Raw genomic sequence first — 15266 nt, 5'->3', positions numbered from 1 at the left:
ACAACCTTTCTGTCATCTTGTGTTGTATGAAAATGGTGCCCTTTGACCGCCATTTTGACTCCTGTAGATAGAAAAAATTCGCATGGAGTGATATCTGGTGAATAACGTGGCTGTGGTAGTACTGAAATTTGTTTTGAGGTTAAAAATTGCTGTACTGACAGAGCAGTATTGAAAGGCACATTATCATGATGCAGAATCCAATTATCAGCATTGTTGACACAGACACGAAGGACTCTTCTACGAAGTCTTTCTAAAATTTCTTTGTAGTATTATTGATTAACTGTTTGTCCAGGAGGCACCCACTTATTATGAACAATTCCCTTTGAATCAAAGAAGCACATAAGCATGCATTTCACTTTTAACTTTGACATGCAAGCTTTTTTTGGTCTGGGTGATCCCTTTGAGCACCATTGCGAACTTTGGTGTTTTGTCTCTTGATCATACTGAAAAAACCAACTTCCATCACCAGTGATAACATGCCTCAACAATTCTGGATTGATTTCCATTTGCTCTAACAGGTTGGCTGCCACATTTATCCATGTTTCCCGGTGTGAGATTTTGTGGGTCCATTTTTGCACAAATCATCCTCTTCAGTTATTATTAGACAAACCATTTTTAAATTGATGTTCAGTTCTTCTGCAATCATTTTCATGGATAATCTTTGATCAGATCATACGAGTTCACACAGCCTGGCCAAGTTGCTATCTGTCCGTGAGATTGATGGTCATCCACTGCGGTCTTCATCTTCAACATTCTTCCGCCTTCACTAAACATTTTATGACAACGAAAAACTTGAGCTCTTGACATAACCTCCACTCCAAAAGCCTTCAGAAGTTGTTGTCCTGTTTTCACCCAATTTGACGCAAAAAGAAATGGCATACTGTTGCGCAATATTATGCGGTTCAATTTCCACGATGAGACACACAAACACGTGTTAACTTATTACAGCACAACTCACGACTGAGCAGTTGCATCAATGTGCTGTTTGGACTAGGAGCAGCTTATAGACCAAGATCAAAGACATTGTGCCTACGCAAGCCTGCAGGATTGCCACATCTTGCAAAGAAAATCAGGCTCATTACTTTATTGTCGCACCTCGTATAAGACAAAATACACATTAATGGGTATAGACAAAATTACACTTAAAAAAGTTAAAATAAAGGTAGATCTTAATAGCTACATAAAAGACATATTAATGTTAACAATGATTCCAACTACTGTAGTGCATAAGAGTACATTGTATTTAATTAAAAGAAAAATCAATTAGGGTTAACACAATTGAAGTAGTCTTCTACTGGTTGAAAGGAATTATCTATTATGAGGGTTGTTTCAAAAATAAGGTTCCCACATTTTTTTAGACACAAGTAATATTTTATTTGAAAAAACAATTACACCATTGGAAACGTTGATCCTTAAGCTATTTTTTCACATAGTCCCCATTTTTTCTATGCATTTTTTTCTTTCGAGTAATCCACTTTTGCATTCCCACCTCAAAGAAGTCTGCCACCAACCCATTGAGAAACTTGGAAACTTTTTCTTGCTACTCCTCGTCCGTCTGGAATCATAGATCGCTTAGGTGCTCCTTCAATTTCGAAAACAGATGGAAATCGCTGGATGCCAAGTCGGGGCTGTAAGGGGGGTGGTCAATGACATCCCAGCCAAATTTGTCAATTAACTCCTTCATTTGTTGTGACACATGTGGACGGGCATTGTCATGGTGCAGCCTTACGCCTTTGCTGAGTTTTCCCCTATGACGATTTTGGATTGCCCGTCCAAGCTACTTCATGGTCTTGCAATAATCACCTGCCGAGTTTATGGTGGTCCCTCTAGGCATAAAATCAATGAGCAGTACACCACTCTGGTCCCAAAACACCAATGCCATGATTTTTCCTGCTGACAGCTGCTACTTAAACTTCTTTGGTGATGTTGATCCGGCATGGTTCCTTTGGCGCGATTGTTGTTTTGTTTCTGGAGTAACATAATGGCACCATGATTCATCCCCCATAACAATGGAATCAAGGAAGTCTTCCTTATTCTCATCGCATTCACTCCAGAACTTGTAGGCACAGTTGATGCGCTGCGCTTTATAGACTTCTGAAAGTATGTGCAGCACCGAGCCCATGCACACCTTGTGGGAACCTAGCTTCTCATTCAATATCCTGTCAATTGAAGCTTCAGAAGCCTCAGGAATTTGAGCAGCCAGTGGCCAGATAGTGATTCGCCAATCTTCGAGCAGAATTTGCTCAACTTTCACCAAAACTTTGTCAGATATTGACGGCCTCCCACTTCGTTGTTCATCATGGACGTCTGTACGGCTGTTGGCAAACTGTATTTCTACAGGTGGTAACTTTCTTGCGTGCAAAAATCGAATGACCACACAAATTTCACACCTGGCGGTGATGGCGATAATGGGCTCAATCGATTATGGTTGTCAGGCCGGTACTGAGCGTTGCAGAGCCATGGTGGTTGTTGGAATTGGTGGTGGGGAATCTGGCGAACACAGTGGTGTTGCCAGATTTTGCATTGCACCATGCACGATGAGGGTACAGAGTTGGGAACCTTACTTTTGAAACAACCCTCGTAGATAGTGTTGAGCTGTTGTTTAAATTTGAGGAGCTCATGGACAAGTGATTTTGGTGATGGTGGGAGAGCATTGAACACCTTGCAGCTCATGTAATGGACTCATTTTTGTGCAGTACTAAGTTTTTTTAATTCATAATAGATGTCCATCATCCTCCTGTTATTATGGGTATGTTATTAATCATTGGTTTTGTGTAGTTTGACATTTTTACCAATGAAATGTAAGAGGGGGTAGATGTATTGACATGCAGTTGTAAGTATCCCCAATTTTCTAAAAATGTTTCTACAAGGATGTCTAGGCTGGACTCTGCTCATTATCCTAATAACCCTCTTTTGGGCAATGAACATTTTTTAGAAAGTGGCTGATTACCCAGGAAACTATGTTCACGGAAGTAACTAAAATAAGCAGTTTTTGTGGTGTCTCATTCAGAGACAGCCGAAATAATATGAATAGCAAATGATGCTCAGCTGAGTTTTTTGAGTTGTAAAATAGGTTCAGACCACTTTAGATTGCTGTCAGTGTGTATGCCCAGGAACTTGGATGACACAAATTGTAGTAACTCATTACCATTACATTTAATACTTAATTGATCCTCCACTTTTTTACTTACTTGGAAATGAACAAACTGGGTCTTGTTAACATTTAGTGATAACTCATTATTTTCAAACCAATTGAGTACTTCATTAAAGACTATATTGGCCAATTCCTCAAGATTGTGGTTGGTAGTTTTGTTGATGAGGCTGGAGGTGTCATCTGCAAAAAGAGTAAAATGAGTTTTAAAGCCAGTACACAAGGTAAGGTCATTGATGAAGATGAGGAAGAGCAGGTGGCCAAATACAGAGCCCCTAGGAACACCACAGCCAATAGAGCCCCAGCTAGATAATGCAGAGTGCCCCTCAGAGTTGTTCAAGATGACCTTCCACTTTCTTCCAGGTAGGTAGGATTTAATCCATGACCCAGCTGATCCGCTTATACCATAACATACAGCCTTTGCTAAGAGTATTTCATGGTTAACACTATCAAAGGCCTTAGAAATGCCACAGAAGATACCAACAGGAGATAAGTTATTATTAAAAGACTCTAAGATTTGATGGGTGAAGGAGAAAATAGCTGTTTCTGTTGATACACTATCTTGAAATCCAGACTGGCTACTCTTTAATACCCTATAATGAATGAGGTGGTCAATAAGTCTTCTGTGAACCAATTTCTCAAGAATTTTAGATAAGTTTGTTAAAAGGGAGATAAGCCAATAGCTGGTAATGTCTGTTTTATCACCTTTTTCAAAGAGAGCTGTGACAATAGCATACATTAGTCTCTCAGGAATGATCCCACACTGGGTGGATTCATTGGATATATGGCACAGTACTTTGCTTATTGGCTTATAGCATTTTTCCAATAATCTTGAAGAGATACCATCAATTCCAGCAGAATTCTTGCTATTCATCTCTCAAATTATATTCTCAATTTCAAGTACTTTGACAGGAGACATTTTAATCTGCTTGGTTTTTTTATTAATAGCTTTTTGAAGGGACAGCATGGCTTCATTAACAGAACATGTTTCTTTTTCCAGTTTGGGCCACTGATGACCAAAGAGGCCAGTAATTATTGCAACCTTTTCGTGAATGGTATCATTTGTTTTAATTTCTATGGTGTTTTCTGCAGCAGGGATTTTATCTGTTTCCCTTTTTATTGTGTCCCAATGGTTTTAATTTTGTTATTAGAGACATCAATTTCTGATTTTATAGGAATACTCTTTGCCCTTCTTAGAACCTTTTTTGAGGATATAGCAGTACACATTTGTAATGTTTTTCCTTTTCTAGACTATAACTGGATTTGAGTAAGGCATACAGATTCCTTTTCCTCCTGCAGGAAGTTTTAATGCCTAAGGTTAACCAGTTTTTATTAGAATAGGTTTCACATTTGGATTTGGCAGTCCTTTTAGGAAAGGCCACTTTGAATAGGCAGATAAATTCATTTAGAAAAGCATTATACTTGTCATTAACATTGTCAAAGAGCTCAAACAGGTGCCAATCAAAGGGAATTACAGAAGGTATTGATAAATGCATGTTAAATACTCTGAAAGTTTTACTGCAGGAATAGTTCTTATTAAGAGCGCTAATACCTTCAAGTAAGTAACCAACCATCATGGTCTTAGAGCCCATTTAATATATGTTATACAGTTGTGTTTATATTTCTGCTTCTGTCAAATAAGGTGTTGTCAATTTGACTCACATGACTCCAGTGGGAAAATCCACAGTGCTGTTAAATTGAAAGAGTTCATTAAATGTGATCCCCTGATCTTTTTCTGAAGTTGTTTGTAGATCTATTCTGGATACTGAAGTAATTTCTTGAATGACCATTGCAGCAGCATCAGTTGTTGATGCTTGTACTACTGTTGCAGCTGGTTCTGAGGAGAGTGATTTTCCTTCAGTTGATTCAGGTTTTGCTGCCCTTGGTGAAGGCTCTGTTGTATTAGCAATTAATTCCTACATTGCTGCCACAGGTGTTGGCTCTGTTGGATCCCATGATAGTGGTTAATTTACTAATACTAGTAATATTTGGTCCACTGTTGGGTGTTGAGTTGTAGTAATTTTGGAAAGTTGAGTTGCTGCATATGGTGGTGGTTGCTGAGGTACTGAAGGTTGGAATGGTCTTGGTGATTTACTTCTGTTTTTGGTAATTACAGAAAGAATTTCCACAATTTTGCTGCAGAGAAGTTGCTGTGTAGGTCTTTAGCGGAATTATGTGAGGACAAGATATTGTTATACTTGGAACTGCAGAAATGGCAATACACAGCAAGGTAGTTTTTAATGTGTGAGCAAACCTTGGAAGGGGTAAGATGATCTTTTGATAAGAATGTTGTAAGTTGAGTTTTGGAAGGAAGAGGTGAATCTAATAACACTTTATTACTTAGTTCCTAATAAATATTTAAATGATGAAAAAATTACAAGAAAAACTGTAATATTGTTCATGAAGAGCATGCTATATGGCAGTTTGCAAAAACAGATGAAGAGATAACATAACATAAAAAAATATCGCTTGTGGGAGAGAAAACCAATGAAAAGCATACGTGTTATGGCAAGGCATACCAAAAATGTAAAGGTAACTGCAATATTTGAACAAGGGGTATCTGAAACAGCAGGCAATGAAAGTTCTACATTGAAACTTTGTTTTTCATTAATGAAAATATAAAACTCATAAAGGTAAAAAAAAAAAAAAAAAAAAAAGAAGAAGAAAGAAAGTTTCTACAGACTTCATCCAGTTGATTGCCATTTAAGATTGTAGTTTAGATATACCTAAACAACTCATGTATTACACATAAATAAATGATATGAATAGTCTTGAAATGGAAAATAACAAATTTTGTAATAGCAAATATGGGAATTAAGTGACAGTTTGACAAAAAATGAAATATTCTGTATATTTTACTTGCAGAAATAGAAATTAACTTACACATCATTTTTGTGAAATTCTTTTATTTTTGGGTATAATGTAACCTATATTGGAGATAAATGACAGACACTTATTTTTAAAAGTGTGTCATCTCAAATAACTTCTGTGTTACCATTCTCATATTGACTGAAACATATCTGGTGTCTGCCCCTTAATCTTATTCACAGGCAAGTTTGTACATATGTCATTCAGTTTCATATCTTTTGTTTGAAACCACAGTTAAACGTACACTGCCCGATAAAAGAAAGTAAAACACCCAGAAGACGGGCAGATGTCAATGTAACTTTGTACTCATACACACCATCAACACGTATGTAAACAAATGGAGTTGTCATTCCCTCTGACATATAGAATGGCCGTCATACTGTGTTAATGTTATTTGTGTTAAGTGTTGCTTCCAGCTTCAGTATGGTATATAAGGGGTGTGAACAGTGTCAGATATTGAGTGAACACTGTGAAGGGCATGGACGTGGTCCAACTACTCATGTCAGACAGCATTACCAACTTGTGACAAGAGTTTGAAAGGGTACCCATTGCAGGTCTCCATTTGACCAGCTGGTCGAATTGTGCAATATGCAGATTTTTGGGGCATTCTTATGCAAGAGTGACACAATATTGGACTGCATGGAGATGTAGAATGTGACATATTCATTATTAAGGTTCCAGCCAGAAGGGGCTACCACCGTATTGTGCACCAAGCACATTGTAACCTCTTCACATCTATGTGTGCCATCTGAGATTAAGTAAAGGACTGTTATTACATTCTGTGTCATCCCACACCATTCGTCGAAGACTAGCAGCAGCTGAATTAGGGGATTACTGCCCCATGCGTAGGCAACTGTTCACATCACTACACCAACCACTCTGTCTGAAATGGGCTGTTACTGGGAAGCCAGGATTACAGAGGAAAAAAGTCACATTGTGTTGAGTGGTGATCAGGGTTATGCACTACCCCATATGATCCAAGTTAGCAACTGTGGCAGCAGCCTCAGGAGAGGTCCGATTCTTCCTGTTTTGAAGAGGCAGACCAGTGTTACTCATGGCATCATGGCGTGGATAGCCCCTCAATGTGACTTCAGGTCATGACCAGTAGCTACAGAGGGATCTCTGAAGACACATAAGTATCTCATGGACATACTGCATCCTCATGTGTTGTTTCTCATGTGACATTATATGGTCCCATTTTTCAACAGGACAGTGCTCATCCACACATGCTGAATGTCTCTGTGCACTGTCTGTGCAATGTTGAGGTACTCCCATGGTCATCAAGATACTCAGATCTGTCCCAAATATAACATATCTGGAACTATGTCAGACGCCTACTCTGTCCCAGTGCCAATATCCAAGATATCAAGGAAAAGTCACAAAATTTGTGGGACAGCTTGCCCTAAGGTTGGGTACAATGGCTTTATGTCACCCTCCATAACTGTATCAGTGCATGCACATAGGCCAAAGTGGATGTTGGTTCATACTGCCAACTTCTTTGTAAATTTGACTAGATTTTCTAATAACTGAATTGACATCGCATACCTTTTCAACCCATGAAGCTTCATTTCGTTTCCATCTCTTCTTCTCAGCACTTCACTTTTTTGTTGGGCAGTATGTATTCTTTCTTGTTGAACAGATTGACAGATTGAACTATGTCAGATGCCAACTCTGTCCCTGTGCCAATATCCAAGATATCAAGGAAAAGTTGCAAAATTTGTGGGACAGCTTGCCCTAAGATTGGGTACAATGGCTTTATGACACCCTCCCTAACTGAATCGGAGGAGGAGGAGGATATTAGTGTTTAACGTCCCGTCGACAACGAGGTCGTTAGAGACGGAGCGCAAGCTCAGGTGAGGGAAGGATGGGGAAGGAAATCGGCCGTGCCCTTTCAAAGGAACCATCCCGGCATTTGCCTGAAGCGATTTAGGGAAATCACGGAAAACCTAAATCAGGATGGCCGGAGACGGGATTGAACCGTCGTCCTCCCGAATGCGAGTCCAGTGTGCTAACCACTGCGCCACCTCGCTCGGTCTAACTGAATCGGTGCATGCACATAGGCCAAAGTGGAAGTCGGTTCATACTTCCAAGTTCTTTATAAATTTGACTAGATTTTCTAATAACTGAATTGACGTCGCATACCTTCTCAACCCATGAAGCTTCATTTCGTTTCCATCTCTCCTCCTCAGCACTTCACTTTTTTGTTGGGCAGTATGTATTCTTTCTTTTTTAACAGATTGACACATTTGCTAATGATGATCAGCTATTTACTATATATGTGATATTCTAAAAATCAGTTGAATATGTCAAGTATGTATAATAAACAACTAAGTAAATTAAAGAGGAAACAGTACTGTGGATGATGATTAGATATCATAACTGGAGTGAATAGCTATTGTGTCTATCAGGAATGTCAGTTATTAATTAAAATTAATCTGCACAAGTCTGCAGACTACTGTCAGTAATACTCTTGATATAGAATACTTTTTTCCTCTTATTTTTGTAATGAAAGTTAGTGTTGTGAAGTAACTTTTTTTTCCTTTCTTTCAGATTTATTAGATCAGAAGATAATGCCATCATTATTAAAAAAGCCACTCCTGAGAGTTCTGGAACATATGTCTGCACAGCTGTCAATTCTGCAGGCTCAGCAGAAAAACAGATGGATGTATTTGTACAAGGTAGGTTCTTGATGTTATATATGTAATTTTGGTGATTTATTTGTTAATGTGAATTTCACAAATCTGAAACAGACTAGGACTCAGACCAAAATCATTTATAGCCCACTGTTTTCTCATGCAGTTCTTTATAAATAATTGTTATTGGTAAATAGAGAATGTATCTTTCTAGATCTTTTAACAGTGTTTAACATGGTCATTAATCAGCCGCATGGTATCATGACACAATCAGAGTATCTTCTTAAATAAGTCATTGGCTCAAAGAATTTTTGGCTAATAGAAGCTTGTACATTATGAAAGACAGAAAATACTGAATAGAAATGGAAGTCTTGTTGGATGTGCACCAAGGAAGCATAACAGGACTGAAATAGTTTCTCAGTACACATATGGGTTAATTGTATAATGCTTTTAATCTGAGATTAGTGCAGAAAATCATCTTAGATCAAGATGAAACTGAATGCATTGACTACACACCAGACTCAGAGTATAGAACTATTCACTAGGGCCATCCTTGAGTAGCCAAATTTTGCAGATCAATTCAAGATCAAATGCAAATGTCAGTTCACAAACTAGTGACATTAGAAGAACAAAAAACACAAGTTGAAAATGAGCTGATAATAATGGAGTTGCTATCAACACTAAAATGGCAAGTAAATATTTGTATATGCTGCTCCTACACAACTGACACTCAAAATATTTTTGTTGACCTGTAAGGTTAGGTTAAGGAGATTATCAAGTTTGTAAGTAATGAGTGCAGATAATAATTGATCTCAAAATAATTCTTGAAGTAGACTCACAATTAGTGTGATAAGTTTGAAGGCAGTTTATGGACTATTAGTGGCAGATTAATAAAGGGAAATTCAAAATATTTTCAGTGAACTGTTAAGTACATAGAGCTCAAAAGCAGCCAGTAATAACTGGACAGCTCTTACATAAATGCTGTGTACTCTTGAGTAGCAATATCTAAATAATTTTTATTGAATTTTTTACTGCCACTACTGAACATGTGCTTAAGCTGCTATCACCGCTGCATACACATTGATGAACAGAGTTATTAGAGAGAATATGTAGGCCTCGGTCAATTAGGTAACTGATATATATCAGCCAGTGAACAATGGAAAATCGTTTCATTGGCTGTATCCATGAGTACAGTCATGTTTGATCATTTGTCAGCTCTCGGGATTTTTTTCTGCTTGCCACTTCTTTCTCCTTTGGTATTCTATGTTATTGTTCAAAATGCCAATTGCTTAATTTAGGATTCAGAATAAAACTAAATCCCACAGTTACAGTTGCAGCATGTGTCCTCCACAATAAACAGTTAGTGCAGCAGATGAGGAGCCTGAAACTGATGACACTGTATTTATTTGGAATGTAGAATTAATTTTATTTGTCTCATAACATACAGTAACAAATCAAAGATTTTCGTACTGGAGACACATCAAATTATTTAAAAAAAAGTAAGATTATAATAATTAACATATTTAAGCAGGCATTTCTGAATTTTTAGACATGAATAATTTAACAAGAACATATATAACACTTATGGTCATTTTGCAGCTTGCAATACAATTTATACAATATATTAACATTTTATTAAACAATACACAATCTTTATTGTTTCTTTTATTTTCAAATTGCCAAACTGTGCTGCACGAATTCTTCAATTGAATAATAACATTTTTCCAATAGTGGATGAAATAAAAATCTTTTTAATGGGTCAGACTCCACATTTAACAGATTTGTGTTATTTAATTTACTGTAAATTTTTAATCCTGTATACAATGGTGTCTGAGTGTAAAGTTTTAAATTATGAGAGGGAAGTTTGAAACTGTTTTTGTGATGAGTACTGTAATTGTGGTTGAAATGAAAATTATCAAGTGAGTTTTGATTTTTGTATATGAAAAGAAACATTTTGTAGATGTTCAAAGAGGGAATGGTTAGTATTTTTAATTTTTTAAATAATGAGGGACATGATGTTCTTTTTTGGACTAAACACATGTTTCTTATGATTCTCTTTTGAAGTGTAAGTAGTCTCGGGCTGTCTGTGAAGCTATGGTCTGTGAAGCAGTTCCAGTACCTATAGAAAATGAAGTGATCAGTAATCAAAGTACAAAAAGTGTGGTATATATTAACAATGTATTGACATAAAAAAACAGTTAAAATTGGAGTAATCTTATGAAATGTCAATTACCAAACTTGATTTTCTTCAGACATTGCAAACAATTTCATCTGTAAGCAATAAATGGCAAACAGAGTAGTATATATGTATATTTTCTTGTTTTTGACACTGCCACAATGTGCAAAACATAACCTTGGAAGAAGTTTAATATCAATAATGTCTTTTAGTCATCGATAACATCTATAAGTTGATGTGACCCATGAAAGATAATCAGATCTGTGCATGCTTTCTGTCTTCAAAATTTATTACAAAAGCATAAAGAGCTGTAACAGATAAACAACTGGATTGGAGTGTTTTTCTTTTGGGCCAATGCTTGTCTTTGGCTTGGCTGTCCCACTCACCAATAAAATACAACGTTTTTGTGTAGCCAGATTTTTAGCCAAGTAACATGGCAGCTACTTTCAAATCTCCACATGTTGTCCAAGAATGCTTTTCATAGTTCATGTATTTCAACATTGCTTTGAGATTTTCATGCATCTCTTTATGGTGTACTGAATTGACACAAACAAATTTCCATTATGTAAAAGTACACCTTTTAGACCATGTTTTGGTGAATCAATAAACAACCTACACTGACTTGGTTCATAAGTAATGTTAAGACAAATCAATAAACCCTTGATATCACAACAAAAAATTATATGACCTTCTTCTTTAAAGAATTGTGCTAATTCATTTTCTCTCTTTCTGTACCAAGAGAATGACACTTCAAGTAGGAGAAGACTTTTTGCTTTCAGTTGTGACCCAAGCTATTTGGCGGCATCTTCTGTCAGATTGAATTTATGAGTTAAATCATTAAGTCCATTTTGTCTAAATAGTTCTGGCTTGTTAATGTCAGCATTGTTGCATTCATTTTCTGAGCTGCTGTCCTGTAGCAAATCATCAAGAATGGTAGGCAGAATTGGAATATGGAGTGATTCATCATAATTGATGTTAAGACATTTTATATCCTTTTTACTTCTTGTGTTATGACTTCCATAAATAACAATCATATTCATGATTTTGCAACTCCCTCCAAACCATGGGAGCTGCAGAGGTCATTGATTTTCTCTTCACATTTTTCCGTAGTCTCAGTGCCTCAATACGTGTGCACCAAAGTATGCATAGCAGACATTTTACACAAAACTATTAATGTCCTTAGAAATTATGTAGCTTCCACAAATGTAACACAATATGTTTTGGTTACTACATTTAACAGTGCAAATATAACCTCAGGACACTATAGCATGTCAACAATGAACTAGTTTCCCACCTAACAGTGAGTACAGCCAACTAGATTCAGATTCAGATTCTTTATTAGTCATTCAGCATTGTTACATGCAATAGACTTCGTCAGTTCACTTAACCTATTAATTTTACAAAATAAATTTTTACGTATTTAAGTTGATATTGGGCATTTCTAAAAATTCTCCTAATGAATAGAATGGATTAGTTAACAAGAAGTTATGAACATTATCTTTAAATAATTTGTCAGGCTTGATTGACCCATTTTTAGACAATTTGTTATATATTTTAACTGCCATATACTTATGACTATTGTTAGTTTTAGCTAATCTATTTTGTGGCAACAGCAGAGAAGTACATGTTCTTGTATAGTAGCCATGCCTTTCATTTGTTACACTTAAATTAGGTAGTTCAGCAAGTATGTAGTTAACACTGTCAAGAATATATAAATTAATTACTGTTAAAATTCTATATTTAATGAACAATGGTTTACAATGTGTTCTATTATCTACCTTAGCCATTACTCTGATAGCTTTCTTCTGGATCACCATAATTTCATTTATTTTTCTGCTGTTTCCCCAGAGTATTAACCCATACCTTAAAGCAGATTGAAAAAAGGCGAAGTATGCTGTCCTTACATACTCAAATGTCACACAACACGTCAGTCTCTTCAACAAATACATAACTCTTGACAACCTAACCACTATGTGATCAACATGAGAGTTCCATGTTAGACTGTTGTCAAGTACAATACCTAAAAACTTTGCCTTTTGTTTTTCTATTTTTGTAGTCTTTGATAGACTGAACCACATATTCTGGGTCTTTTCCTCATTTAATAGCAGACCATTGGCATTAAACCATGATGTTGCATTTTCTTTTGCCAATTTCATATAACTTACAAGGTTATCAAGTACATGGTTTACAGATAGAAAAGTTGTGTCATCTGCGTACATATGTCTTTACATCTATATTTCCTGGTAAGTCATTTATGTGTACAAGGAAAAGAAGTGGTCCCAATTTAGATCCCTGTGGCACTCCATGTTGAACCTCGAGTATGTTCGACAGATGACTTCCTGAACTCACCACCTGGTTCCGTTTATTGAGGTATGATTTGATGAGTTTTAAACTTTTATCACATATTCCATAGTACTCAAGTTTAGAGAGCAGAAGTGAGTGGTCAACACAGTCAAAAGCTTTGCTCAGATCACATAAGGTTACCTGTGCGTGCGCATGGTCCTCAAATGCTGCTGAAATGTCTCTGACTAAGAGCTCTATGGCATGTATAGCTGACCTTCCTTTTCTGTAACCAAACTGTGATGTACTTAACATACCATTTAGTTCTAGGTACTCATACATCTGCTTATATATTATGCCTTCAAACACTTTTCCTAGTACTGGAATTAGTGAAATTGGTCTGTAGTTTGCAGGATCTGATTTGACACCCTTCTTAAAGACTGGAGTTACCTTGGATAGTTTGAGAGGATCAGGAAAAAACCCTTCTATCAGACACAGGTTTATAGAATATGTTAATGGTGCTGCAATGTAATGTATGATTTCTTTCAATAGATTGTTTGACATATTAAAAATATCTGTACTGTATGAATTTTTCATTTCTTTGACTATTTTAAGAACTTCATGTTGGCATACCTCTTTGAAGTGTTTCAATGATGATCTGGCCCTATTATGATTTAGGTTTGCTCTCTTCAGATAATCTATACATGTTACATTGGGTTTACTGATCAGCTTTTTGATATCATCAGCACAGCTTACAAAATATTTATTGAATGTATCTGCTGGTATTGGGACTGTCTTGTCGAAGTTTCTGACTTCACCTTTAACAGTATTAATTACTGACCAGACTGTTTTGAATTGGTTTTTACTATTTTTTATGAAATTTGTGTTGTATCTTAGTTTCGCCAATCGCAACTCTTTCTTATACTGTTTCTTAGTGATTTTTTCGAGATCCTTAATTTCATTAGAATTGTTTACTTTGGCAAGACGCTTCAACAGCAGTAGCTTATTTTTTAGATTCTCCAGTTCTTTGGTGTACCAAAATTTACCCTTTCTTGTTTTATGGTATTTCTTTTGAACAAGATGGGCTTTTAAAATATCTGCTAAGTAATTGTGGAATGTTTCATAAACTGTTTGGGCACTGGAATCACAGTTTTGAAATAATTTGTCCCAGTTTGTTATGCTCAGCTGGTGTGTTAGTTTTATGAGATTGTGTTTTGTTAATATTAAGGTATTAGATTTTGTTAACTTTTGTGCAGCCTTGCTCTCATCCCCTTTTATAAAATGTCTTAACTCTACCGTTAACATGGAGTCGTCTGAGAAAACAAATTCCTTTACCTTGGTGGAGTACATATCACGAGCACAGTTGACAAAAGCATTATCCAAGCACGCTTGTAGTCTTGTTGGTTCTGAATTTACATGATGGAAGTTGTGCTGCCTTAGTATATTCAGTAACTTATTTACACTGGGTTTGTTACATGTTACATCAAAGCTTGAATTAAAGTCTCCCCCAATTACAGTTACATACTGTTTCCATTTCGTTATGTAGCAGAGTACACTGTCTAAATTATCTAAAAAAGTTTTATCATCTGAGTCAGGGGAATGGTAGATACATACTATGATAAGTTTCATCATATCACATATGATCCCGGTAATTTCAAAGTGTTTCTCTACACATGCCCAACTAAGATCTAGTTCTCTACACTCTATTTCATTTGAAACATAGATACCAGTACCACCATTACGGTACTGAGATCTGCAAAAACTGTTTCCATATTTATAACCTTCTGGTACATAGTATTGTATTTGTTCTGGTTTAAGCCAATGTTCTGATAGACATAAGAAAGAATACTTATTCTGTGGCAATGACTCCTCCAGAATTTCAACTTTATTTTCAAGACCCTGAATGTTTAAAAATAGGATGTTGTTGTGACTTATCTGTGAGTTAGCAGGCTGGTTTTTCACATTTTTATTTTCTTCTTGGCTTGAAACCATAAAAAATTATCACTGAATGACACAGATGTATTTTTCCTTTGGCTCCTCCTTAAGCATTGCTGTGTTGCTGCTCCAGTCGTTGTTGGTTCTGCTGCTGTTGCTGCTTCTGCTGATAATGATGGTGCTGCTGCTGTTTCACTTATTTCTGGTGTTTGTTGTTCTATAA

At 36.3% G+C, this 15266-nt stretch overlaps 1 protein-coding gene across 1 annotated transcript in view; it reads left to right on the top strand.

The window, feature by feature from the left end:
• The window catches only part of LOC126470270 (hemicentin-1-like), an 808493-nt gene that overhangs the window by 371193 nt on the left and 422034 nt on the right, over positions 1-15266 (top strand). The window contains exon 23 of the mRNA XM_050098010.1: positions 8570-8697. Within this exon, the coding sequence (XP_049953967.1) occupies positions 8570-8697 (128 nt within the window). The remainder of the gene's footprint in view (positions 1-8569; positions 8698-15266) is intronic.

Source organism: Schistocerca serialis, chromosome 3 (assembly GCF_023864345.2).
Source record: "Schistocerca serialis cubense isolate TAMUIC-IGC-003099 chromosome 3, iqSchSeri2.2, whole genome shotgun sequence".
Taxonomy (NCBI): domain Eukaryota; kingdom Metazoa; phylum Arthropoda; class Insecta; order Orthoptera; family Acrididae; genus Schistocerca; species Schistocerca serialis.
Note: the sequence above shows the minus strand (reverse complement) of the source record. Positions and strands in the feature narration are given on the sequence as shown.